General features: G+C 39.5%; 1 protein-coding gene across 2 annotated transcripts in view; it reads left to right on the top strand.

The window, feature by feature from the left end:
• itpr1b (inositol 1,4,5-trisphosphate receptor, type 1b) overlaps nt 1-24,439 on the top strand; it is an 83,493-nt gene extending 59,054 nt beyond the window's left edge. For both annotated transcript variants that reach the window (XM_062442113.1, XM_062442122.1), the window contains 15 exons: nt 50-160; nt 661-756; nt 839-973; nt 1,513-1,620; nt 2,159-2,390; nt 5,416-5,538; nt 9,396-9,571; nt 10,036-10,200; nt 10,628-10,817; nt 11,163-11,255; nt 12,211-12,359; nt 13,574-13,739; nt 14,861-15,021; nt 21,309-21,470; nt 22,993-24,439. In XM_062442113.1, the coding sequence (XP_062298097.1) occupies nt 50-160; nt 661-756; nt 839-973; nt 1,513-1,620; nt 2,159-2,390; nt 5,416-5,538; nt 9,396-9,571; nt 10,036-10,200; nt 10,628-10,817; nt 11,163-11,255; nt 12,211-12,359; nt 13,574-13,739; nt 14,861-15,021; nt 21,309-21,470; nt 22,993-23,079 (2,154 nt within the window). In that variant the 3' untranslated portion in view covers nt 23,080-24,439. The remainder of the gene's footprint in view (nt 1-49; nt 161-660; nt 757-838; nt 974-1,512; nt 1,621-2,158; nt 2,391-5,415; nt 5,539-9,395; nt 9,572-10,035; nt 10,201-10,627; nt 10,818-11,162; nt 11,256-12,210; nt 12,360-13,573; nt 13,740-14,860; nt 15,022-21,308; nt 21,471-22,992) is intronic.
• The last annotated feature ends 1,522 nt before the right edge of the window (nt 24,440-25,961 follow it).

Genomic DNA, 25,961 nt, shown 5'->3' with positions numbered 1-25,961 from the left:
GTTCCATGCTACATTTTTAAATGTATCTTTTATTTAATTTGTTCTTCAGAACTGCATTGCCACTCATGAATGCAACGGTATTGATATCATCATCGCTCTCATCCTCAATGACATCAACCCCCTAGGCAAGAAGAGGATGGACCTGGTGCTGGAACTCAAAGTGAGTGGTCATCAGTTTATGTAATGCTTCTTCACTTGTGACTTAGTTACATAACCAGTTTGTTAGCCTTTATTTTTTTGTAGATTTTTTAAAAATTCCTGTTGAGAAGGTTCACGTGACAAAACATCACTTTGAGATATATTTTTGCCAAAGAGAGTTGGATTCTTTTAATAAAATAAGAGTGTGAAAACATAAACATGAGACATGACATTTAAAGTTATACAGGCAGACATGAATCACTTGATTGCAGACCAATTACATCATTGATAGTAGTGCAGTCACAGGTTTCATGATTGTGATTACAGTCACACCCCCGTGTTATAAACTACTTGACAAGCTAGGGTTAAGGCTCACTCACTACAGATTAGGATGTCATTCCAAGAAATCACCAAATGGATAACATCTTGAAGAAGTGTTATTATAACACTTCATCATGATGAAGTAAGAATATTTCTGTTTATTAGTCCTTGTTTTCTCTCCCCTTTTTCATCTTTTCATAGAATAATGCCTCCAAGCTTCTACTTGCTATCATGGAGAGTCGACATGACAGTGAGAACGCTGAGAGGATACTGTACAACATGAGGCCTAAAGAGCTGGTGTGTGTGACATCTTGCAAATCATCACAGAATTAAGAAGTATGAAATGGACGCTGTCTCACTATAGTTTGTTTTCTTGCAGGTGGAAGTAATCAAAAAGGCATATATGCAGGGTGAGATAGAGGTGGAGGAGCCGCAGGAGGGTGAGGATGAAGAAGAGGAGCACGCTGCATCTCCTCGCAACGTTGGTCATAATATCTACATCTTGGCACATCAAGTAAGCCACCAACTATCCGTAACATTAGCATGGAGACAGACACACCCATTAGCAAATGCTATAAAACATGCATGGACGTATAATATTGTACATGGCCAATGGATTTTCATTGGCCTCACTGTTAATGTACTGTATGTCTGTGTCATTTCCTGGGGCAGCTAAAGACATGTGATACCTGCCACTCTATACTACACTCATCTTCTCTTTTTCAGCCCCCAGGCGGCAGGCCGCTCAATAACAGAGTGTCTGTTTAAAACCACAATTTAGGTTAACAACAACAGTTACAGTTACATAACACCCACTGTCAATCTACACTCTACGGCCTTGTGGTTGAATGAATGGAGCATCGTTGCTTTAAAGAAAGAATAAATAGCATTTACTGTACCCCGCTGTCAAGTACCAATAATGTTGGCTCAGTGATGCAAGTTAACACATGTACAAATTTTTGGCAAAGCCATCTGGTAATAATAGAGACAATGTTTGTGATTATTATCTATGATTGATCTGTTATAAATGATATGATGGTGTTGTCATTTCAGTTGGCTCGTCACAACAAGGAACTGCAGGCCATGTTGAAACCAGGGGGGACGTACGGCGAGGGTGACGAGGCCCTTGAGTTTTATGCCAAACACACAGCTCAGATTGAGGTCAGTTGGGTCCATGTCCAACCGAAACGTGGCCATTTTGGATCTGCTGCTATCATTTTCTACTTAAAAATGTATTCCCACAACCCCACTTCTATATGCCCACTATCTAAGATCTTGAAGTGTTTATTTTAGCATGAGAAGGTTGCAACATGTTTTGGCAGTATATTTGACTTGAGGCATGTGGTCATGTTTTTCTTGGCCCGCTCTTGGCTCTTGAGTTTCATCATGTATCTTCACAAAATGACAAACTCCTTTGGCATGTTTGCACGATTTCCCGTATGCACTTAATGAGAAGAAAGAATGCCGACTGTTGACAATCTTGAGTTGTTGGTTCAGTTTATCAGCCGCTTACATAAAGTCAACAACTCTTTTGTTGTTCTCTCAAAGTAAAGTCATAACAATAACCAATCAGACCTTTTGAATTTGTTTTAAGCATTAACACTGAGCTTTACAGAAGACGGTACAGAATCAGGGTTTATTTGCCCGTACCAGTGACAGAGGGTGTGTGATTGGTGGCTGCTGCTGTGGTTATGTTCAGATTGTACGTCTGGATCGCACCATGGAGCAGATAGTCTTTCCCGTGCCCAACATCTGCGAGTTCCTCACCCAAGAGTCCAAGCTGCGTGTCTACTACACCACAGAGCGGGATGAGCAAGGCAGCAAGATCAATGACTTCTTTCTGCGCTCTGAGGACCTCTTCAATGAGATGAACTGGCAGAAGAAGCTGCGAGGTACTCAAGAGGCTACTGGTGACGCAAACACAGTTCCCTGTACGTTCTTCTCCTCAATTCTTTATCTCTTAGTACCTGGTTTACACGCTTTCCTCTTGCATTCCTCCAGAACCCAGAGAACCCTCCCCACATCCCTTCCCTTCCTCTCTATAAATCTTATGTGAATTCTACAGGTTGGCATCATTTGTGAACAGGAACCAAAGTCAAATTTTCCCTATTTGTCATTCTGGCAGTTCCCAACTCATGATGTAATAAGATTTCCCAAACTCTTCCCCCACAAGTGTGATCATAAAATACAGTCCAATAAAGGATAAGAAGGCCTTAATCACCAACTTTCTAATGTTACAATGGAGATTATATTATTAAAAATGGCAGTAGAGTAGATAGTAAAGTATTGTACCCCTCCTTTGAAGGTATTTCTGTGGTGTCTAACATGTTGGCAGCTGTAATAATAAAAGAAAAACACGCAGCAATGAGGAAACTACAGCCACACAATGCCTAGCGATTCCATGAACTCCAAATATGAAAACATAAATAAAGAAAAATCATATAAACATATTAAAGGCTATAAGACAGGCATAACCCATAACTTAAGTTTCACTTGTTTAACTATAACTGTCTTAGCCTGAGTAAGAGAGGCTTAATTCACAGACATTACACCTCGTCATGTTTGACTTATAATAAACAAAGTTCCGGGCTGCAAGCCTGCTGCCTGTGCTCCTCGTATTTGGCAGTCTATGCATAAGGAGAAAAAGTATTCACCTGCTAAATAACACACCATTTAGACAGCTTGTGCGAGAACACTGACTACTGTTTTTGGCATTGCTGCTATTTTTGACAGTTAGGAAAAAAAACTGTATTCTATAATGGTTACGTCATCTGCAAACAGGTTCAGCACTATTACTAATTGCAAACACTGACTCATCCTGACCAACAATGCTGTAGGTTACATGTGTGAAAGGGGGCTGTGATCTGCTCCTGTAGCTATGAGGCCTGGAAGGATGGATGCAGAGAGAGCATGTAAACCTTGTTAAGGAATGTATAAACCTATTTAAAAATACAGTATGGCATAAGTAAAATGTGATTACGCTATATATTCTGCAAGGTTGTAAATTAATGTTGTGTGCTGCCGAGCGGGAGCGATGTCAGCTACGTGAGTGTGATGTAGTGGATGCTTAAAAATTGTAGTCAGAGTGTAGATTGTTGCAAACAATATGAGGAATGTTTACAGCGTCAGATTCCCATAATTTTTCTCTCTGAAAAAGAAAAATACGAGGGAAGGAAAGGCAAATGAAAATGTTCCGGCAGGGTCACAGAGTATTAACCCAAACACCATCCATCCTTGGTCCTGTGTAGAATAAGTTGATAAAATGGAAATGATGAACTTTAAAGCATGAAAAATAATCAACTAGTCTTTCAGAGTTGTTTACATGATTTTCCCCCTGCAGGACAGAGAGAGATTTTTGGATGACTTATTTTTTGTATTTTACACACATGTAGAATATTGTGTATGGCTTTAGAAAAACAGAAGCCTGTCTCTCTCTTATTTTAGTTATAAGGTATTCTTTAGTATTTCAGTATTTTCACTTTATTGGACAGCACCATGTGATAAAACTCAGGATGTTATGCTTATGATTCATCTTAGCCAAGTCAGTTAGCAGGATTCTTCAGGTGGGTCGACCTGCTTGGTGTACATGCTGGTTTGAGGTCGTGCTCAGTCACACGTTAACCCTTAACCTATGATATGGGGCAACAGATCAAGGCTGGGTAGTGGTAATAGTTTAGCTTCCAAAATAGAAGGTTTGACATCAGGAGCAGAATGCTGGTTTCTTTAGAGAGGGAACAATGAGTAGAAATTCATATGAAGTGAAATTGTCAGGAGGAATCTAATAATTCCTCTTTTAGTTAATTGTTTGTTTTTCATTTTAGTCCATATACCCTAGTAGAGTTTCCCTTTCAGCAGGGCAGGTCTCTGTTCACCTCGTGCCTGCTGAAAACTGCAGTGAAGTGACTGCTTTCTTTGTGTTGTTCATCTCTTGGTAGAGGAGCGTGTTGTGGCCTGTCCCATGGTCAGGCCTGAAGGCAGGTGGTTTGCCTAACAATGTGTTATCACGTGACGACAACACCCCCTCTTCTATCTGAACGAATCAGCACAGCTGGAAACCAGATTGTTCCACTGGTGCTTACCCCTTGTCATGAATATAGTGACTTCTGGTGCTAAAAGTCCCCGCCTGCAGTTCTTCTTTTCTAATGAGCAGCCTGTCTCAAAATAGCATTGGCCATGATACTGATCTCCTGACCGAGATGTGTGTGTGTGTGTGTGTGTGTGTGTGTGTGTGTGTGTGTGTGTGTGTGTGTGTGTGTGTGTGTGTGTGTGTGTGTGTGTGTGTGTGTGTGTGTGTGTGTGTGTGTGTGTGTGTGTGTGTGTGTGTGTGTGTGTGTGTGTGTGTGTGTGTGTGTGTGTGTGTGTGTGTGTGTGTGTGTCTCATTTAATGTATGTGAAATGTGCATGATAATTGGTTTTGTGTACTTAAATGGATTTAAGTTTTGCCTGACCTTTCCCTTTGTTTACAGTTTTAGTGCTTATAATGGCACTTAAAATCATATAGACCCCTTCTGATTCTGTATGATTAATGTCTTTCACCCCAAATTAACCACATTTCCCAAATCACTTTAAGTAATTAAATGCTCAACTTTGGAATGATCAAAATTAAAGTGGAGTTGAAAAACACATGGAAAAATGTTCTCTTTCTGTTGAGACACATGACAGGCATTTGCGGCTTGAATTAAATATGTTAATCCATCATCATCAACATCTACAGAACATGAGGGAACATTCCAAATACAATTAAAATAAAGGTTATTCTGTGGCACAAAATCTTGGGTTGTTGCTCCTCTTTGGTGTGAAACAATGATTAGTTATTTTGTGCTTTTGCAGTTAATTAGATATTAGACCATTAGATAAATGCTCCCCGGTGTATTGTGCAATAAACATAGAGATGTATGCATGATGTCTGGATGCTGCAGTGCCTGTGTTAATATGCATACATGCTCTATCCTTCAGCTCAGCCTATCCTCTACTGGTGCTCCAGGAACATGTCATTCTGGAGCAGCATCTCCTTCAACCTGGCTGTACTCATGAACCTGCTTGTGGCCTTCTTCTACCCTCTGGAGGGTGTCCATGGAGGTTAGTCTGCTAAAGTATTCACCTTTTAAACTTTGTCTTTCCTTTAGCCCTTCTTCATTTGGAGGAACAGCCGATTGTGATGTCTTTGTGTGTATGTGCACTGTGATGAGCACTATGAATGTATGCATTACAGCACAGGAAATGGGAGTCAATGTTACAAATGGTGGCTGTTCAGGCATGGCCAGGGGTGGGATGGGAGGAATATAGTGCATGTGGTGCATTACCAGAATCCTGTATGGCAAAGATGAACAGGAAAAGAAGTTGGGTCATGGCTTATTAAGCTTTTTATTTTAGGAACTGGGGGGATAGTGTTACACCATTGCACGTTCCACCCTCCAGGTGCAAATTCTGGCTGCCAGGAAAAAAAGAAAATACATCCAGTGGCTCAGTGCATATCAGAGCTTGATTACCCCAGGCAGTGCAGTAGAGGCCAATAACAGAAATTCTGTTCAGATAGTGTCAAATCAGTAAAAAGCTTCTTCCTGATATTTTGGCAGGAAAGGGCAATGTGTCTTTCTGAAACTAACAAATTGGCTATCACACCCACTTTCCACAGTGATTTCCAGGTGTGAAAACCACAAGTTCGCCAAGAACTCTGCAAATTCTCTCCTCTACACTCACATTCTCTTCTGTTCGTGTCTGAAAATACAAGTGACCTTAAAAAGCACCAGCACTTTTTCAGGTCTGAATCTAAGGACTTGCTAACTAAAACAAATCATAGAAATCATGTACAACATGAGCTAATTCAATTTTGAAACTGCAAATGATGAAGTGCTGTCAGGTCAGGAGAGAATTTTCTTATCAACTTGACAAATGAACACCTGCTAATAAGGCTTGAACATTTGCTGTTTAATGTTATCAAACATGTATCAAGAGCAGCTGGTATGTGATCAGATCACAGAAGATGCATTATTAGTGCTAAACATGCACAGGGCCTTACAGAACACTGTGCTCCCGTGCCTGTGGTTTGGGTGTAGCCTCACACCTCCCTAACCAAAGTGAGTTTCACAAGAAATGGAGGTGTGATGAGAATGCAATGCTAGCCGTAGATTTGGGTCTTGAACTGCAGTGCTGTCACACAAGACCAAGACGGATTTGTTCTTAATTAGGTCCTGACCTGTTTATTGATACTCTACCTTTTCTGAGCTTGACACTAACACCTGACCTCACATGTTATCCGATTCTTCTTCTCCATATGCAACACTGGTAATTAGGTGTGTTCTGACTGCCAGAAATACTGTGGTCTCGCCATGTTTGTGACCAAAAAAATCCAACTTTTTTATAAAAGCATGGCAAAGAACAGAGGTAAATCAGCTTCTTTGTGGGATCTACATATTTGACCTTTTTCTGCACACCATATTAACCCCAGGTCAGTTCTGTCATGTGGCCTAAATTTACAGATTAAGGTTGTGAAATTCTGTGTCCTGTTTGGTCACAAGTTGTAACAGGCAACTTCAGAGATATCATTTTCCTTTTAAAAGAAGACAACTGAGTGACAACAATTCCTGTGTGACTGGAAGTTTTCCATGAACCAAAGGAAGAAGTGACAGTCATGAGCATGTTTTTACTTGCAGTCTCAGTTTTGTTTGTTTTGCTGTCTGTCATTCCTTTCCCTTTTTTTCTCAGTTCTCCTTGAGTGAAGTATTTGTGGGGATGTGAAAAGCCACAGCCATTAAGGCTTCCATTGTTCCAGAACAGAGTAGCAGAGAGAAGACGCACATTGTGATTCGTATAAACTTTCAATTGTTCTGTCTGGGGTCAAACGGCGAGGTCCCTTTTGTTTGAACTTCCTCGCAGCGGTAAAGAAAAGACAAAAAAAAAAAAAAAAGAGGCTGTAAGCCTAGCTCCAGAAACTCCATGTGGCTTTCAGTGTCAAAGGTCTTCTGAGAGCTTAGCAGGTCATTTCAGAACATGTCAATTAGTGCGTGCCGGGTTAAGTGATGTTGGCTTAAAATTGAGGCTACCTATCAAATGAAAAGGACAAAATCTATGCCACCCTTATATTGCACAATGGTGAATATTTAATGTCTACACAGATGCATACACTCACATTCTGCCCTGGATTCTTATGAGCTCAGACATTTTTCTTGTTAATACTACCTGTAAACCTCAAATAAACCACAGTAGTCCACTGAACCTAATTTGGGCAGCATTTACTAAAAGTTTTCTGACTTTAAAAAGTATGCATAATAAGCAGACTCTATAGATGGTTAAACCATAAAACCACTTTAAATATCGTTGTATCAGCTGCACAGTTTACTCATATGTTTATCAATTGATATTTCTTCAAGTAGGTTTGTTTGAAGAGAGATTGGGATTGGGATTTTTTCCCAGCGGTGGGCAGATGTGCTGAACTCGTAGAAATAAGCGCCTTGAATTTCTCCAGGCTGTGCAACTTCTGTAGAGTGATGCTATGGTTCAAGTCTAGTTGGTGTTTGTATTTCAGTTTGGTAATCCTTCACCAGTAGTGAAAGTGCCAGAGCCTTCACACTGTCACAGTTGGTGCTTGAATTTGACAATGCAAGTAGAAGCAGACAAACAGCTGGGCTTTATCGATCAGACACTCGTCAATAATAAGAGAAATGTCAGTATGCACAGTAAAATCGTCATGCAACAAAGCTGTACACAGAGTTTACTATGTTTTAGTGTAAGCACGTCAAGGTCAGTCTATCTCCTTACAGCTGCAGAGTAAGCAAGTAAGAGAGATGAATGGTCTTGGACTGTAGGTGTGTGACGTCCAAGCCGCTGTGTCTGGGTTGGCTGCCAAGTTTCATTGCCCGGGCGGCCTGTTACGATGCAGTGCCCAGGACCATCCCTGATGAATTTAACTGGAGCCAAGTTTATTTTTAGCCAACAGGGGTTATGTAACGAATACCTGTCATGTGATCTGTACACAGAAAGGCAAGAAGAAGGAGGCCTCAGAAAGGAAGGGAAGGAGGGAAGACATGAGTCTTCTCGGTGCCTCAAAGAAAAGAAAAAACGTGACTGAACTCCTGTCCAACTTGATAAATGTGTTCATGTGTTAAATCAGAGGAATTAAATTACTGTAACATTAACAAAGTCGTGCAGCCTTTCTGCTACATGCTGGTCAGGACTTGGCTCTGAGCTGGAGCCTGGTGAGCTCATGATAATGCTTTGCTGACCTACAATGATTGTTAGGGATTAAAAAAAAAAAAAAGTACACACACACACACACACACACACACAATCAAAGACTTCTGCTTAGGTCTTTGTTTGATTGTATCATTGGAAAAACTGTTGGGTTCGTGCCTGAAACAGCTAAGATATCTTTGTCTTGTTTGCACATGGAGTCCATCAATAAAACATGTACAGATGATATATCCTGAAGGTCAGCTTAAATTCCTTCACTTGACATTTAACTTGGAATGTTTACCTCAACTTTGCGAAGAATTATAATGGCATAGACATGTTTGGTTAAAAAAGAAGCATGAGGACTGAATAACAAACCCTGTAGGCCCACTTATCATGGCATTGAACTCCTGACAAATTTCTGAAGCACATTTATAAACGTAGAGAAAGAAGGCGTTGATGAAACAGAGTGCATGCTCTGCATACTTTTGCTGTAACTACAAAACTGTGCATTCATGTTGATGTCACAGTTCTTTCTGAATATGTAACAATGAGATTCACAGGTACATTTTCTTCCCCAAATGCTTTAAGACATGTTGACCTGTAATGTACAGTTGTAGAGGAGTGACATGTTTTACGCCTGACGTACTGAATTCTTCTTCTTGATGACATGGTAAAAAGGGAACAATACCATTAATTACTTGTAATAGTTGGCTCGTCATTAACACTGACTGGAAAGGTTCACACCCGTCCCCCTTCATCCTCAGGTACCCTGGAGCCTCATCTATCTGCCCTGCTGTGGATGGCCATGCTGGTTTCATTAGCCATTGTCATCATCTTGCCTCAGCCTCACGGCATCCGAGCGCTCATTGCCTCCACCATCCTGCGCCTGATCTTCTCTGTGGGCTTAGAGCCCACATTGCTGCTGCTGGGAGGTTTCAATGTAAGTGTGAATCAGTGTGATCAGATAAGCATTGACCTTTTTTGCACAGAACTTCTATGCCATATCAGAGCCAGATATGCTTTAATGCCCGGTAGATGTTTGACTGGAATTCGTCTTGGAACGAGGCGCAGTCACATGCCGCACATTAACTAAACATTACACTTATTGATACTGGGCAAATATGTATTGCAGTGCAGAAATAAGTAGATGTGTAGGCACACTATAGTTTAACAGTTTAGGTATTTTATAATATAATTGTCACCCACAGCAGAGATTTCACATCACTCAACTACATCCATTTTATTTTAAGTTGCTTGAACAAAAAGCGTTTGAAAATCTCACCCAAAGACAAAAATAACACTGCTACTGTGTAATCCATCCTTTTCTCTTTGAACATGCTATGTATTATCATGATCAGGCTGTTGTCTCTACATGTTGTCTCTGTGGTGTCTATTGTTCTTAAGCTATGTAATAAAGTCATATTCCTGACGAGCTTCGTCGGGAACCGTGGAACATTCACACGTGGTTACATAGCCATGATCATGGATGTGGAGTTCCTGTACCACCTGCTCTACCTGATTATCTGCTCCCTGGGGGTCTTCGTCCATGTCTTCTTTTACAGCCTGCTGGTGCGTGAGCACACGAAACACATTCAACTAATCACCAAATAAACATTTCTCACATGTACATAAACACCCAAGGCGCACTGGTATATTAACAAAAGTATAAAAATAAAGAAATAATGTCTTGCCTTTTTTTAAAACTTTATTTAATTTGTACTGTAACACAGAGAAACATGAAATAAAAATTGTATTTAGATGCCATATGATTGGCTATAAATGTGCAAATATTCTCCACCAACCTCATTTAACCATGAGATTAGGGCAAGGAGATTTAAACAAAGGCAATGATCCAAACAAACAATGTGTCATATGTCCACTGTGGCCTTTATTAGCCACTGTGCTCACATTTACACCCACACGCTTCTCTATTCTTCCTGCACAAGCTTACCACACACACATTGTACACACATGTTTGTATGTGTCCTCTTTCCAGCTCTTTGATCTGGTTTACCGAGAAGAGACCTTGCTCAACGTAATTAAGAGTGTGACCCGCAATGGCCGCTCCATTGTTCTGACAGCCGTGCTGGCTCTTATCCTCGTCTACCTCTTCTCCATTGTGGGCTATATCTTCTTCAAAGACGATTTCATTTTGGCTGTGGACAGGATACCCAACAAAACACTAGGTACATTGAAGTATATGTTTCCTATCATTCCCTTATGGGGGCCAAGATAAATGATTTGCCCTCCTTGACCCACACAGCCAAGAGGTGAATACATGGAATGTTTCTCCTCAGCACAAACATACACACTGGATGTTAGTTACTATATATAGTCAAAGTGCAGCTAAGAAATACAAAAGGAAGACTAGTAATAATGCTATGTGTCCAGTGTCATGCACATGCCTTTACTTTTATTATTGTGATTTCCTTGCTTTTAGTATTACCTTCAATCTGTGCATTTGAAGGATGTTATCATTAATATGTGTTGTAAAAAAATGTTTGCCAACATGCTTTGTTTCCTTTGAACAGAACATGGAGCCAGTATGGTGGGAGAGTTCTTCTCTGGTGGAGCGTGTCAGAAAGAAAATGGAGAGAACTGTTCAGCAGAAGCCGTGATGGATGGTAAGAAGACAAAAGTGAAAGCCAACTTTGTAAGCCAAGTTTGTGTGACTGGAGTGGAGGTTGGCCGCCAGGGTCGAAGGGTTCTTTCAAGTTCTAATCCACATGTTTGTGCATGTATGTCTCTCAAGAGATTCCCATGTGTTTGTGTGTGACTGTGTGCTTCTGTCTCTCTTGTCTATGTGCGAAGTCTTATGTGTGAGTATTTCAAGGTCTTTATGTCCTCACAGACGTCTGACTCAGTCAGAGAATATTCATTCTACTGAGCTGTAAATCTGAGCGGCCAGGTGGTCATGGGATTATGACTGGCTTGGCAAATTGAGGGCTTTCTGGGAGCTGGGTGAAATACTGGGGGTTTAGACCTCTTGTTTGTCTCAGGGGGCCAAGCCTAAGATGTGATGTAGGGGCCCAGGGTTGAAAGGTCAGGGATTAATTACCATCAGGTACAAGTAGGTCGATGGGTCCACTCAGCGATGGCGCAGAGGGCTTCTCACCACAAACAGCGAGTTCTTGCAAACCTACTGACCTCCATGTGAAAGGCCTCCAATCTAAGATGAACCCGTGCGCCACCTTAAAATTGATTAACCAACCATGTCGAATCCTCAAACTGTGTGAGGCCTGACCTCGTCTAGGCTTCCCTATCCATCACCACCAGGCTGGCTAATTATGGTAGTCCGGTGACTTGTTTATGTGTGAATAGCTTGAAAAAAATTCCCAGTTTCGTTATGCCCTCAGAGACCCCCGAAGGCGCTGGTTCAGTGTTATTATGGTTCAAATGTGTTTTTATCAGTAGTAAAATAGATCTAGATTTTTCTAATTTTAGTGCAGCGGTTTCCTCAGTGACTTCCTCCTTTTTTATGGGTTTATGTTTAAAGAATTGTTGATGGGTAACCGCAATGCAGCAGACTTTATCCTATACAGGAAATAAATGCCTGACAGTTCACATATGTTTCCATAGCTTCCCTTGCCATCCAGCCATCAGCAGTGGTGATAGAGGACAAGGAGCGATCATGTGACTCCCTGCTGATGTGCATTGTCACAGTATTGAGTCATGGCCTAAGGAGCGGAGGAGGTGTTGGGGACGTCCTGAGGAAGCCATCAAAGGAGGTACAATAAACAGGAACACAAGAACAAGGACGAAATAAATGTGAAGTTTAGATTGAGAGTATATTAAAACAATATCATTAAATGTACAGATTTTTTTTTCTTTTGGCTTTAAAATTGTCTAACTTGGACATTGTCCTTAATTCTTACATAGATATAAAAAAAAATACCCCCCCCCCCCCCCCCCCCCCCCCCCCCCCCACACACACACACGCACACACACACACAAGCATGCACAAAGATTGAATTAAGTTGAATTAAATTAAACTGGTATGAAATCTTAAAAAGGCATTTTTGTTTTTAATGGGTACATTTTTTTTCTAACTTCAAAAAGTACATGATATATTTTACCCAATCAGAAAAAAATAGAACTGTTGACTAATTTCTTATCAGATGGATGAGGTTTCTTGTAAGGAGTGCAGTGAAGGCTACAGTATATTTGTGGAGGCTCTCTGTGTTTAAAAGATATGCTCTGCTATAAGGCCAAAGAGTTTGCATGTAGCACATGCCAGGAAAGGCATTAATGGTTAAACGACATCATCCTGGTTGTGCTCTACCACAAAATGTGTTCAATCTGCAGTTTGAATCAGAGAACGAGGACTCGTGACTCAGTCAGTTAGCTTAACGTTCATGTAAATTCTTGTGTTCGGTTTTCAGTTATGCCAGGTTTTGTTTCACATGTAAGAGTGACATGTGTAACCGGATGACGCACTGTATGCAAAGAGCGAACTATAAGTATGGTATGGTATTCCAGTAAAAGCTGAAAAAAATTGATAAAAACAGGGTCCATGTTTTCATAAATTTAGCCTTTTTCCACCTCAAGGTAATTTATAATTTTAGCAATGAAAACGTGACATGAATCAAACATTTAAGCATTAATTAAATGTTAGATTTAGAATCTATTATAATTATATTTTAAGATTCAGTTTTCAAAATGACTATTACATATCATTGTCTATGTACACGGATGTATGCTGAGAAATATTAATGATTAATTAATATAACCCTCAATATTATTATTTATTGGATTTCACATCTAATATAAAAATCTGTCCATGTCTTATATAATCCCAGTTTTGTAATAGAATACTTTATAGTTTATCTTCTCTGTAAGCATATCTGCAAATGACTTACATCTATTTTACACATAGCTCAAGAAGTTTGAGATCAGTACAGAAAGCAAAACGTACTCTTTTCTTCCTCCTCACTTTCAACAGGAGCCCCTTTTTGCAGCCAGAGTGATCTACGACCTGCTCTTCTTCTTCATGGTTATTATCATTGTCCTCAACCTCATCTTTGGTGTTATCATCGACACGTTTGCTGACCTGAGGAGCGAGAAGCAGAAGAAAGAGGAAATACTGAAGACAACATGTTTTATTTGCGGTGAGGAATCAAACAAAGATGCATTTTTAATATTGTGACAATATCAAGTCACGGAACAATATAAGGAAACACATTCTTGATGACTACAGAGAACTATTCTGCCTACTCAGCAGTTAAAGGCGTGCAGGTTTGTCAAAATTATAGGAATGTGACTCATGACCTTTATACACTTATTTTCCTGTCTTTTTCCCATCATTGCTGCACATTAGACTCCCTTCTTAGAATTTGATAAAACGGAAATCTCTTGCTGTTACATTGTCAAAGCGGCAATCGATACTTGGTACTGCGCTGCATGGTAGTTGTTTAGCCGTATAATCAGCAAGTGTGAATGTGGAGGCTTGCAGCAGATGACGAAAATCAAGTGAAATCAGATGAGGGGTCTGTTCTTAGCCTGCTGTAAGTGTGAGACTGCGGTGTTGCAGCTTCGCTTCAGGGCTCTTTGCAAAATGGGGGCTGTTTTTCTGGGTAGTATAACCAGTGAAACGCCTCCTCTTCCCAGAATGAATGGTTAGTCATGGCAGGTGCTGCTGTGGAGGAGGAGTGTTTCTTCCTGTTGCCATATGGGTCTTGACCATGTCAGATTGTACACTCACTCAGACACAGGCCTCCTCTAAGCATTCAGATATTGGTGTCACATCTGAACAATCGTCAGTCAGCTGTGGTCATTCTTACTGCTTCATGTTTCGCAATTCTATCGAGGGTTATTCCTGTTTTGCAAAAGCATACAGTGAGAGAGGTATATGAATGACAGGGCTTCAATTGTTGTAACAAACAATACATGAACACTTAGTAAATCTCACCCCTGACATTTTGTCTACCCATTCCCTCGTGACCTCATTTCCTCTTGCAGTTATCTTCATTTAGGTCACAAGAATGATTATGTCATATGGCCACAAACTTTATTTCTTCACTCTTCCAAAGAAATGAGAACACTGTTTATTTGGGGTGTTTGTGGTTGCGTGTGTGTGTGTGTGTGTGTGTGTGTGTGTGTGTGTGTGTGTGTGTGTGTGTGTGTGTGTGTGTGTGTGTGTGTGTGTGTGTGTGTGTGTGTGTGTGTGTGTGTGTGTGTGTGTGTGTGTGTGTGTGTGTGTGTGTGTGTGTGTGTATCCTTTCATTCTTAGGTTTGGAGAGAGACAAGTTCGACAATAAGACTGTTACCTTTGAAGAACACATCAAAGTTGAGCACAACATGTGGCACTACCTGTTCTTCATTGTCCTGGTGAAGGTCAAGGATTCAACAGAGTACACTGGCCCAGAGAGCTATGTGGCTGAAATGATCAGGGTAAGAATGTTGTCATGCACCACATGCATTTAGCTTTTTAACTCTTCAAACTTCCTTTGCACTGTGAAATCCTTCAAATCTATGCTGGGGTATTTTTCTGAGAGGTATACTGTGTATGTATGTGAGTGTATATGGATGGAGAGAGTGTGGATTTATTTCCCCTCTTCTGAAAATATAGCTATGCCCCACCTTGTTTGCTACTACAGGTAACAATTCATGTGTGCTTGAAAGACAACACAAAGGTACTGTGCAGCGCTGTATCAGCTACTGTTGTGGTCTTTACTGAGGTTAACCTTCAATCCAGAACAACACTGGAGCTTTGCGACTTCAGCAGTCAGGTTCATACAGGCTTATACAGGGTTGATTACTGCAGCCTTTTTATTTCTCTGCTGTGGTGTTAGGCAGGGTTTTTTTTTTTAGTTTTTACCTCATCTGCCCCAGAGTACTGCAGAGGACTGCATTATGTAATCCCTTCCTCCATGACCTTGAATTCTTCCAAAGTATTATCACATCAGTCAGCTTTGTGAATGGAGAATTAACATTCAGACAGAGTTTGTCTTTGGCATAAAATGTGTTAATCCCCCGAAGCCGACATTCCTTGCTTTAATCATTAAACACACTCACACAATCTAACACACACAGGTCTCACCCTGCACATCGCCTAACGAGGCTGCTTAGGCAAACCAAAACACCTCATGATTATTTTTTGTTTTTTTGTTTTTTTGCCGCAGTGTAAATATCTTGTTTAAAAATGAACGCTCAATATTTATAAAATGTACTATTTAATGTTTATTTAACATGACGTTGACTCAGGTTTACATGTTTTGTTATATTATGTTATGATGTATTTTATTACATGCATGATACTTTCATGAGTTTATTTGTAAGGTGTTTTTAAATGCTGAATTGTAAAAACATTATTTCCAACAGTGTGTTTGAATCTAAAAGGACATTTTTTTTTTAAATGATACAATTATATTTAACTAGTTACATTATCTTAAAAATGTTCAAATCATAACTATTAAGCATTACAAACTCAAAACAAGGCATCACCAGTAGACCTCTAATATCACAACTGACTCAACCAAACAACATCTGGAAATTTACTGTTAAAATAAACAACAAAGACAATTGATTGATCGACTGTTTTTCATTGTTTCATCATACTGATAGCCTATGAGCAATTACAAAGCAGTTTTTTTAACTGTCAAAGGAAAGCCCCTTCTTCTGAAGTGGTTGCTTTCCTGACGCACTTGTGCGACTGTCAGTTTCTGACACAGTTTCTCATCAGATGCCATTGAGCCCACTTTGTTACCCTTTGCCTTAATAGGTTACATTTAGTCTTGTGAGGAACCACCTGATTTGGGATTAACCCCCATCCTCTCTCCCATTAACCTTGCACCCTCCGGAGTTAAAAATGAGTTGGCCAAGAGTGTGTTCTGATCAGCAGGTTTTAGAGGCAAGTAAGGGCAGTGAATGCACTCATGGTGTGGAAGACCCCATTGACCCGTCAGCAGACCCAGTCATCCTTAACATCAGCTCTCAGCTTCACATGCAAGTGTTTGATGCGGGGCCTCTGTGACCTGTTGTCTAAGTTATCTACAAAAGCTTCAGTGTTCAAAGAGTTTCCCTCCTCTTAACGTATTTCTTACATCGTGCATGAAGAATATTTTCCAGCCTCTATTTCAATCATGTTGTGTTTTTACTTATTCTAATGTTATTATTTATATTCAAAAATGCTGCGTTCCTGCATAAATACACTTTCAAAGGAGTAAATAATAGAATGTAAGTTTATTTTTGCATGCTTACCAGGAAGGTTACACATTTTCTTCATCCTATTAAAATAGACACTTGTACCACTAAAGGAAAAAAGAAAAATCACAAACATTGTTTTTATGTATTTTTTCCTAGTTATCTATCTTTCTGTTTTATCATATTACTAACACAAATTGTATTGTATTGCATACACAAATAGTATGCTGTACACTCTACCCATCATTTCTGACATAAACTTTACTCACTGTGTTATAGGCTGTGGTTATATTGCACTTGTATTTTATTTATTGAATTTCAGTGTATTTAAATGATGTTTGACCCAGGCAATATGTGTCATTTGAGGAGAGTAAATTACTCCCAAAATTTACAACAAAATGACATTAACTAAATGACTTATGAAACACCTCTATCAGCGTGCACTCATGTGTTTCTAAATTTCGCTGCTGTATTTTATGCAGCTTGTTTCCAAATGATCCCACAGTATTTCTAATTGTTTGCACCAGAAACATAATTTGGAAGCTCCTCAATCTGTTCTCTCTCAATATGCACCTCTCTCCCACTGTGTTTCAATTTATTTGATGCTGCAGTGACACAGAAGAAGCATCAGGAGAGAAAGGGGGTGTAGAAGTCAGACTACTCTGACAATGACTGGGACTGACGTCAATGGTGGAGGGCTATGGTTGAATTGTCATGTCTAAAGTTTAAAAAGATGACGCTTGGCTCACACTCATTGCCCTAATTCTTATTGCGTCCAATACTGCAAGTGAGAGCAGTGGGCCTGCGAGCTGATTTGAAACATCCGGCACCACAAACACAAAACCATTGAGAGTAGCTCAAAATATGCTTAAACACTATCTGCCTGTTTCTATTCAGATGTGTGAAGATGTTTTGGGCATTTATTTGCATATGTTGACTGAGTGGGCTGTCAGCTCGTCAGGTGGCTTGTGGCATGACTGTGACGTTTTCTGTTGCTGTTTTAACCACAGAGCATCCTGTTTCTCTGTCATGGCCCGTGCGGTTTTAATAATGAAAAATGTACTTCCGTCATTTCCATTGAACCAGCGTGATGTAGAGTCTTCAGTCGTGGCTGCAACTCTCAATTTACTGGAAGTGCTTTCATTTGTAAACACTGGGGATGGAAAGAAGGCAGAGCTGTTGATCACAGAGTCGTCAAACAAACACACACATGTGTGTGTCTTTTGGCCGGCAGGCAGAATCCAAAACGGGGAAATGACCTCTGTCATGTTGTTTTGCAGGATATGGGTGTGTGGGCTGATGACTGAAAGGTGTTTTTTTTTTAAACATTATGTTTTAAATGTTTTAATCTCTGACAGACTTGAAAGCTTCATTGAAAGCTTTTAAGTACTGAAACTGCACATTCTCCATTTTACGTACAACTTATGTTGCAACAAACGTATTTGTTAACATAAGTATATTGAGAGAAGCCGGTGCTGTGTTCAGATATAATAAGTGTATTTGTGTTAGCAGGGACGGGGCAGGTAAACTAGGTAAACACAGGCTCTGCCTCTTTGCATTCAGGAAGTCAAACTTGCTCACAGCAGTTCTCACCTCCTTTCAGAATGAGTATGCGCTGCTCATTATCTTAGTGTTGTGTGATTCCCCTCTGCCTGCTGTCTGACCCAGGACTGGTTTGTGGTTCGGATGGCCACCTCACTCACCCATATATCTCTGAATCAACCACTGAAACCTAGGGACTTTTCCAGCCCGGTTCCTCAGCACTGCACTGTTTCTACCCAATGACCTCAGTGGCTATGCAGCATCCTCTGTCTCATTCCTGCCGCATTAGGGCTGATGCCAGTTGAGCACATGACAGTGACCTGGGTGTGCGGGATGTGTGTTTATGTTTTAAACATGGATGTGCTCACATGACTTTGGCCATTTGGGAAGCAGGTTCAGCCAGTGCACAATAACAATGGCATGTGATGGTCAAGTGCCGGAGGAGGTAGAAGCGTGAAAGAATGCGGCCGAGTGACCGTTTTGGGACACAACAACCACCGAGGAGACTGCTGGGTTTCAAGTCACTGTGAATTGTGCACAAGTAATAAAATAAAGTGCATTAAAATCACAGTAAACACAACTTCATATAAAACTACTACATGTGAATTCTATTAATCAGTTCTACCTTTATTTTCCAATAATTGTTTGTAAGTGCTACTATTTTTGCTCTTCTGTCCTGCTTGAGTTATTGACATTCACACTGATTCATGGTAGAGCAAATGCGGTTTAACACTTCTCGAGCAGCTACTCTCTGCTGAAAAACAGCAGAGGAGCAACTATGTATCTGTTTACAGTGCAGTCACTTAAACTTACATTGTTTTAGTGAAGAAGTCAGTCAATTTTACTGTGGTCTTGGTATCATGTGGCCCAAACGTTTTTTGTTGTTGTTGTTTTGATTTTTTTTAATCAAATTAATTAATTTAATATGAAAAAAGGTTGAGTTTGCAACAGCAGTAACTGTAGGTCTGCTACATCTGTAAAGAAAGAACAGTAAACAGTGAGGCTAAGATTAAAAATAAGTACCTAAAAGCAGTAACACTGTATTACATTGCATGAATTGTTTCCTGTGAATCCTCAAGTGTATGAAGTCAGTTTGAGTATGGCATATGTAGTTTTAAAAACAGGGTTTGATTATTTTTTTTTACGCTTCATTATTTTCAGACATACAATAATAATAATAACAATAATGATGATAATAATAATAATAATCAGACCTTTTTGAATAATCCCTCAACTCCCGACATGTGAAAATGTCAACTATTGATTTACCAGTTTATGCCACCAGCCACATTTAAACAATTTTTGCCCACGTTATGCCAAACTCCAACACTTTAATTGTGAAATCTGTTCAGTAATTTCACTGACATGAGTGCATTAAGAGCATATGCTAGCAGTAATTCTGGAGAAAGACAAATCAAAAACACCCCTCCCTTCATGCTACTTTAGAAGCCACGCCCTCCAAATTCATTGACGTGCATTGCCATGGCAACAACCAAAGGAGAAATATGGCGGAGTCCACAGTGATGAATCAGCTGTAGAGTCTCTTCTGTTACACTAAGAATTTATCGCGAGCGGAAGAATAATTTCGTCTTGTGAGCACACCAGTCAGCGTCTCTGTCCACAGAAGCAGCATCTCTGTCAGCTGCAGCTCCTGAAGAGCTGAGAGGACAGCAGATGGACAAACTGCCTTCACCAGGCTGACTGACAGCAGAAATGTACTGAACCAGAGTAGTTTGCATGTCAGCTCCAGGAGAAGAAATCAGCAGTGTTTGTATTTATTAATTATTCACTGATGCGCTGAATAAGTTGAAAACAGTTGAAACGGGACATTTGTGTGATTGAAATGGCTGCCTGCTCAGATTAAGCTTCACTAAACACATCAGAAACACACTTGGAGCATAAAAAATTGTGGGGGTGTCCATGAGATTGTCTCAGCTTCAGTGTGGATTGATACATTTAATAAAGAGGCAGCATAAGTGTACCGTGAGAAAAACTTTCTATGTTAATTGGCCACAGCTTCCCCCCTGTCCTGTCTACCAGTACAAATGCCCCCTGTTGCTGATTAGCCAGAGTATTTATTTGCGGCTAACTCTGAGCCACTGTTTAAATTCCCAGTGCTGTGTATGAAAACCAGATTCTTTCCCCCAGTGCACTCACAGAATGACAGCTAGCCAACCATTAGCAGATATTCGCTGAATTTGACAAAAAGTGCACTGGATCACAATCGCTGACTTTACCTTTAATAGCTCCTTTATATTCTGACTTTGGAGCAGTTATTTCAGAGCTATTAGAAAAACTGATCAAAAAAAACCTTATCTGACCCTGCAGCAAATCGGCACTTCCAGCTGCTATTATTAGTATATGTGATTTCAGTTCTTTGTTAAACAGCTCATTGCATTGTCTGTGGTTCACAGGAGAATTCAAGAGTTGTGTGTTTATCTCAGTGCTGCATGTGAGGTGATGCGTGCACAGTCAAATGAGGAAGTTAGTTTCTCTGTCCTGTTTTACAGATTTTTGTACTTCTGCCAGTTTTGTCTTGTCTATATTAAGAGTGGATGTGACAGAAAAAATATCAGCCGATAAGTGAACTGCCTGTTGCGAGTGATTTCAAGAATGCCCCATATCCCATGTGATTCTAATATGGAAAGTCCCTCATGATTCGTTTGATTCCGTTTTTAGAGTACGCTTTAAATCACTGCACACAGGCAAAGAGAAAAAAAACAGGCCTCTGGAGAAAAACACAAATCAAATGGGGCTTGCAGTTGTTCACGCTTGATGCCATTTGTGTTTTTAATGTCCGAGGCATTTTCCACTACATCTGAAAATAATAATCAGCTTATTGGGGTATTTAATTTAGATAGAAAAATAACAATTTCCTAGAAGACTGCAGAGCGTACAACCTATTTTTAGCAAGTGCCATTAAGGGTGTAATAAATCAATTTCCGTGATGTTTTGATATACTGGCCTTAACTGTTCCGTTTTCTGTTTACCAGGAGCACAACTTGGACTGGTTCCCACGGATGCGGGCCATGTCCTTAGTCAGCAGTGACGCAGACGGGGAGCAGAACGAAATCAGAAGCCTGCAGGAGAAACTGGAATCCACCATGAAACTGGTGTCGAACCTCTCGGGCCAGCTGACCGAGCTCAAAGAACAGGTAACGCTGACAAAGCCCAAGAGCGGCTCTCGTGTCTCTGACTTCATCGTGGGGGAAAACACAAAAAGTGAAAGAAAAGATTTCCTACAACTGTGGACAGCAGACGTAGTTCAGGGTTTGTTGTTTGCCGCTTGTTCCCCTTTTAGGTGCAGAGCTTACTAAATGCAAAAGGACATGAGTCATAGTTCACAACGCAGCTCATGTGGCTCCAACAACGTCTTTAGTTCCTACTGTTTTAATTATTTCCCTGTTAACTAAAATTGAACTTGATTTTTACTTGATCAATTTTATTGATCAATTGATTTACTGGATAAAGCCTTTCACAATATGTTGGGGAAAAAAGGTTATAAAGCTTATGAAATTATTGCTTTCCATTAGTCCAGTTAATGAAATGGTTATGCTGTAAGAGTATTCTTTCAGTAGTTGAACTCTGACAATCAAGTTCCACTAAGTTGTGTAAGAGAGCACTCTGCTGATTGTGTGTAAAGACGATCTTAAGCACTAATATTGCACAATTGCTGCAATCCAGTGTTTCTAGTAAACAGAATTGTAAAATGCTTGTACTCTTGAAATGAGAACTATCTGTGAGGAAGTGAATGTTACCGAGACATTTTGACCCAGACAGGGGGAAATGATTATTGTGTTGCTGAAAGCTCAGTGAGGGCACTGCAGCATCGGTCACATTTCACTTTAGATTCTACATCTGTAAGGCCCGTAGGTACAGACTACCTGTTTTTTTAATAAGAAAACAACTTCAGACGTCTAACTTCTAATCTGTTTAAACTGTCAGCTCATGAATTTATATTCTCCGCTCTCTTGGGACAGATTTTGCCTTGTGGCGTTTGTTCACAGTAGAGCACAAACAGGAAAAATGAGCCACAAAGCGTTCTCTGTGTTCTGTCATTCCATATGAAATTGGCTTAATTAGAAAACGATGGTGTAAAAAAGGCCAGTGTTTTACCACTAAATGAGTTTAAACTGTCCACTTGATGTGTTTTAATGATATTTTTCTCTCACACTTCCTTCTCCACAGAATTGTTTCTCTTAGAACACTCATTGCAAGACCACTGTCTTCTCACTTTTAATATTGCTTTGTTTCAGTGTTGAGGTGCAAGTAGCTACCTTCTGTTAATTCAAGTTATTTCTTAGCAGAAAAACTATTCTTGTTCCGGTCGGTTAAAGGTTAACATCTGTGTTATGACTCATGTGCTTTGCTTGATCTCCAAAATTTCTTTTGACTGAGTTTCACTTTTAGTAGTTTGTATTCTGCTGCTTTCGTCAGAAGACACAGCGGCTGTGTATGACAAGACTGGCAGGATTTCAAAAGAATGTGTTTCAGTTCAGCACCGTGCAGAGTTTGGTGGCTTCTATAAAGTGGCAGGAAAAGAATGAATCGATCAAGGCTTTAGACCAGACAGGCTGCCCGTGTATACAGCAGAAGAGGACACCGATGCCAATGGAGGTACAGGTGAATGTTTTGGGTTGTTTTTTTCTAAAAATCTTTCTCCTCTGTCGTCTTCAGATGACAGAACAGAGGAAGCAGAAGCAGCGAATCGGCCTGTTGGGACATCCTCAGCACATGAACGTTAACCCCCAGCAGCCTGCGTAAGGTCAACTGACACAGCCCTGAAGCAGCTCAGCGTCGGCTTTGTGTGTGGACTCAGAGGTTGCACATGATGTATACTGCACTGAGTGTGAGTGTCACTTGTAACTGTAGGGAAACACTGTAACATAGGTAGTCATAAGACGATCTCTACCCCACGCACGTGTTGCTCCGAACAGTAACACTCGCTCACCATGTTCTGTTCAGTCCAGTTGGAATTAGTGCCAAATGTTTTCTATATAGAGATAAATTGAGGGTTTTTCAACACATGGCCTTTACTGGTTCAACCTGAAAACAGGACAAAGCTGACTGGACAGGAGGAATTAGTCCCATCATTTGTTTATCTTTTTTTTTTTTTTTTTTTTTTTTTTTTTATATTTTCTATTTATATCTCTGGCATAACAAGCAGTATTTAATGTCTTTTTGTTTGTATGTCGTGCAATATATAAACTTAAATATGCAACCTCACTGGTGTGTGGATTTAAGTTCCCTAAATCATGTCTTATTTGAAAGCGTGGGAAAATGTTTTTGTCTCTACTTAATCGTCACAGGATAAAATAGGGAGTTGTTGGTTGTATTTACTTACGCAAATATAGAGATAATATTTAATAAGCTGGCCTTCTTAATTTTCTTTTTGTATTTTGTTTTATTTCTTGAAAAATGTGCATATTTCTTGAGTGTCAAATGCACTCAATACACATAGTATATTGTGTGAGAGCAATATATACAGATAGATTATTTCACCTGTGTAAATCCAACTGTGTCATACTCAGTGATAACTTATTTTATGATTTATTTAATTGGGGTCTAAAAGACATTTAGAATGTTTGACTTGTCAGTCAAATATACTGCATTACTGCTTCAGAGTCACTCATGCTATTACGGTTTGCTCAGGAGTTGTGTCACTTTTACTGGAATAAATGTAACGAGCATCACTTCTCTTGTTCTGCAGCAAACATGTTCCATTTGTGCCTGTTTTTCTGTCCTCATTTAAAGTCTGATACACGTTTGCAGCTTGTCGCTCATGTTTACTAAAATGTTTTAGTAAGTCTTCATGATACTGTTAGAATTCTCTTTTTTTAATACTATGTGTACATAAAGTTTGTTGCTTACCTTTGCTTTTGTATAGAAAAATGGGATGGAGAAAAAAGAACTATTTCTCAAAATGAATGTTAAGATTAATTAAAAAATCTAAGCACTGTCAATTTGTATATTAAAGTAGAATTATTTATTAAAATTGATGTAATTATCCTTTACTTTGTGTACTCTGTTTATTGCTAAAGTGATATAATAGGGTAATTATATGATAATGAGGAATTATCCCTTTTAAAGTAATCCATTAGTGTGTTTTGTTGTTAAAAATGTGAAACAATTTGTTTGCTTCAAAGTGTATTCTTACACCATCGCACACTATCACACACTCAGCGCTCCGTCTATCTAAGATGATTCACTTGTCTTTATACTGGTGTTCTTCCATTTTCAGGTCAGTAACTATATGAACTGATAAAATTAATTAAATGCCACACCTGGCAGATAAAAAAATACTGAATATTACAATCTGACAAATACATGTGTTCAGTAATTAAACTTAAACTAGGCCATGTTCTGAATTAATCTTTTACGGAAACTATGTCAACTGAATGCATGTGTGAAAACAGTTCATGTGTGTAGTGTGAGTGGAATGTGTGTAATTGGGTGAACGTAAAATTGCATATATCCTGATTACTCAGGGGCTTTCCTGAAAGATTCCCTGAATGCAAGTATTTATCGAGCTCTAGACGAGCTGATGCTGAGCAGTCTTTCAGTCTCATACAGTGTATATGCACTCGCAAAATGACTCATGATGCTGTTAGTGTTTATTCTCAAGTTAGTTTTTATTCTCAAATAAATGCTTATTCTTGATTTCTTTTTATCTGAAAAGCTTCTGCCAGACTTCCACAGTTATGTTGCTTATCAGTTCACAAATATATGATTTTCTTTAAAATATTTTTCTCCTTATTTTAATTAGTGTGTCTGTCAGTGTGTATGATGACTGTTTAACAACGAACCATCTTTTGTGATGTTGTGTATATGTGATCTGTTCTCAGGTCGCCTTTGCAGAAGAGATCTTAACCTTAATGAGATTTCCTGAATGAATAAAGCTTATCTTACTAACTAACAGCCTTACATTTAAAGATCATTGCATTCACTTAGAGAGTGAATCAAATAAGTGCAAGTCAATACATGGGGGGTTGCCTACCATAAAGTAGACTCTTGTCTACTATGATGGCCCTCACAAATACACTTACTGCAGCTGTAAAGGTGGCATGTGTGGGTGAAAGGATGGAGTTGAACTCAAGGACTCATGAGTTGGGTTTCAGCAGGGTTAGCAGTGGACTAACACTGTTAATGAGACTTAATGGGAAACAGAGAGAGATTTCATAGAGCTGACAGTGTCCCCTTTTGTCACTATGATAGGATTCTTAATAAAATTAAAATTGCTAATTTTCACTTCCCAGTGACAACATGGATTAATATAGGCATTGATGGAAAGTAACATGTAGGCCTACAAGTACAAATTTGAGGCACTTTACTGTACTAGAGTATTTATATTTGATGCTGCGTCATACCCCACTGCATATTTGAAAGAAATATTGCACTTTTCACTCACATACATTTATTTTTACAGTTAATACTTACTAGTTACTTTTCAGGTTACATGCAAAAAATATGATCTGCTTATAATGTCAGTCATATTAAACTAGGCCTAACCAACATTGTGAAGTAGTTAACATTAACTCAAGCAATTAAAAATAAAGCTTACATGTAATAATGTAAATAATATCAATAATATAACACTACCATTCTGTGTGTGTACTTTAATTCTGGATACTCATTTGGAGGCTATG

Source organism: Scomber scombrus, chromosome 3 (genome assembly GCF_963691925.1).
Source record: "Scomber scombrus chromosome 3, fScoSco1.1, whole genome shotgun sequence".
Taxonomy (NCBI): Eukaryota; Metazoa; Chordata; class Actinopteri; order Scombriformes; family Scombridae; genus Scomber; species Scomber scombrus.
The sequence above is the reverse complement of the archived record's forward strand: the minus strand, read 5'-3'. Positions and strand labels throughout refer to the sequence as shown.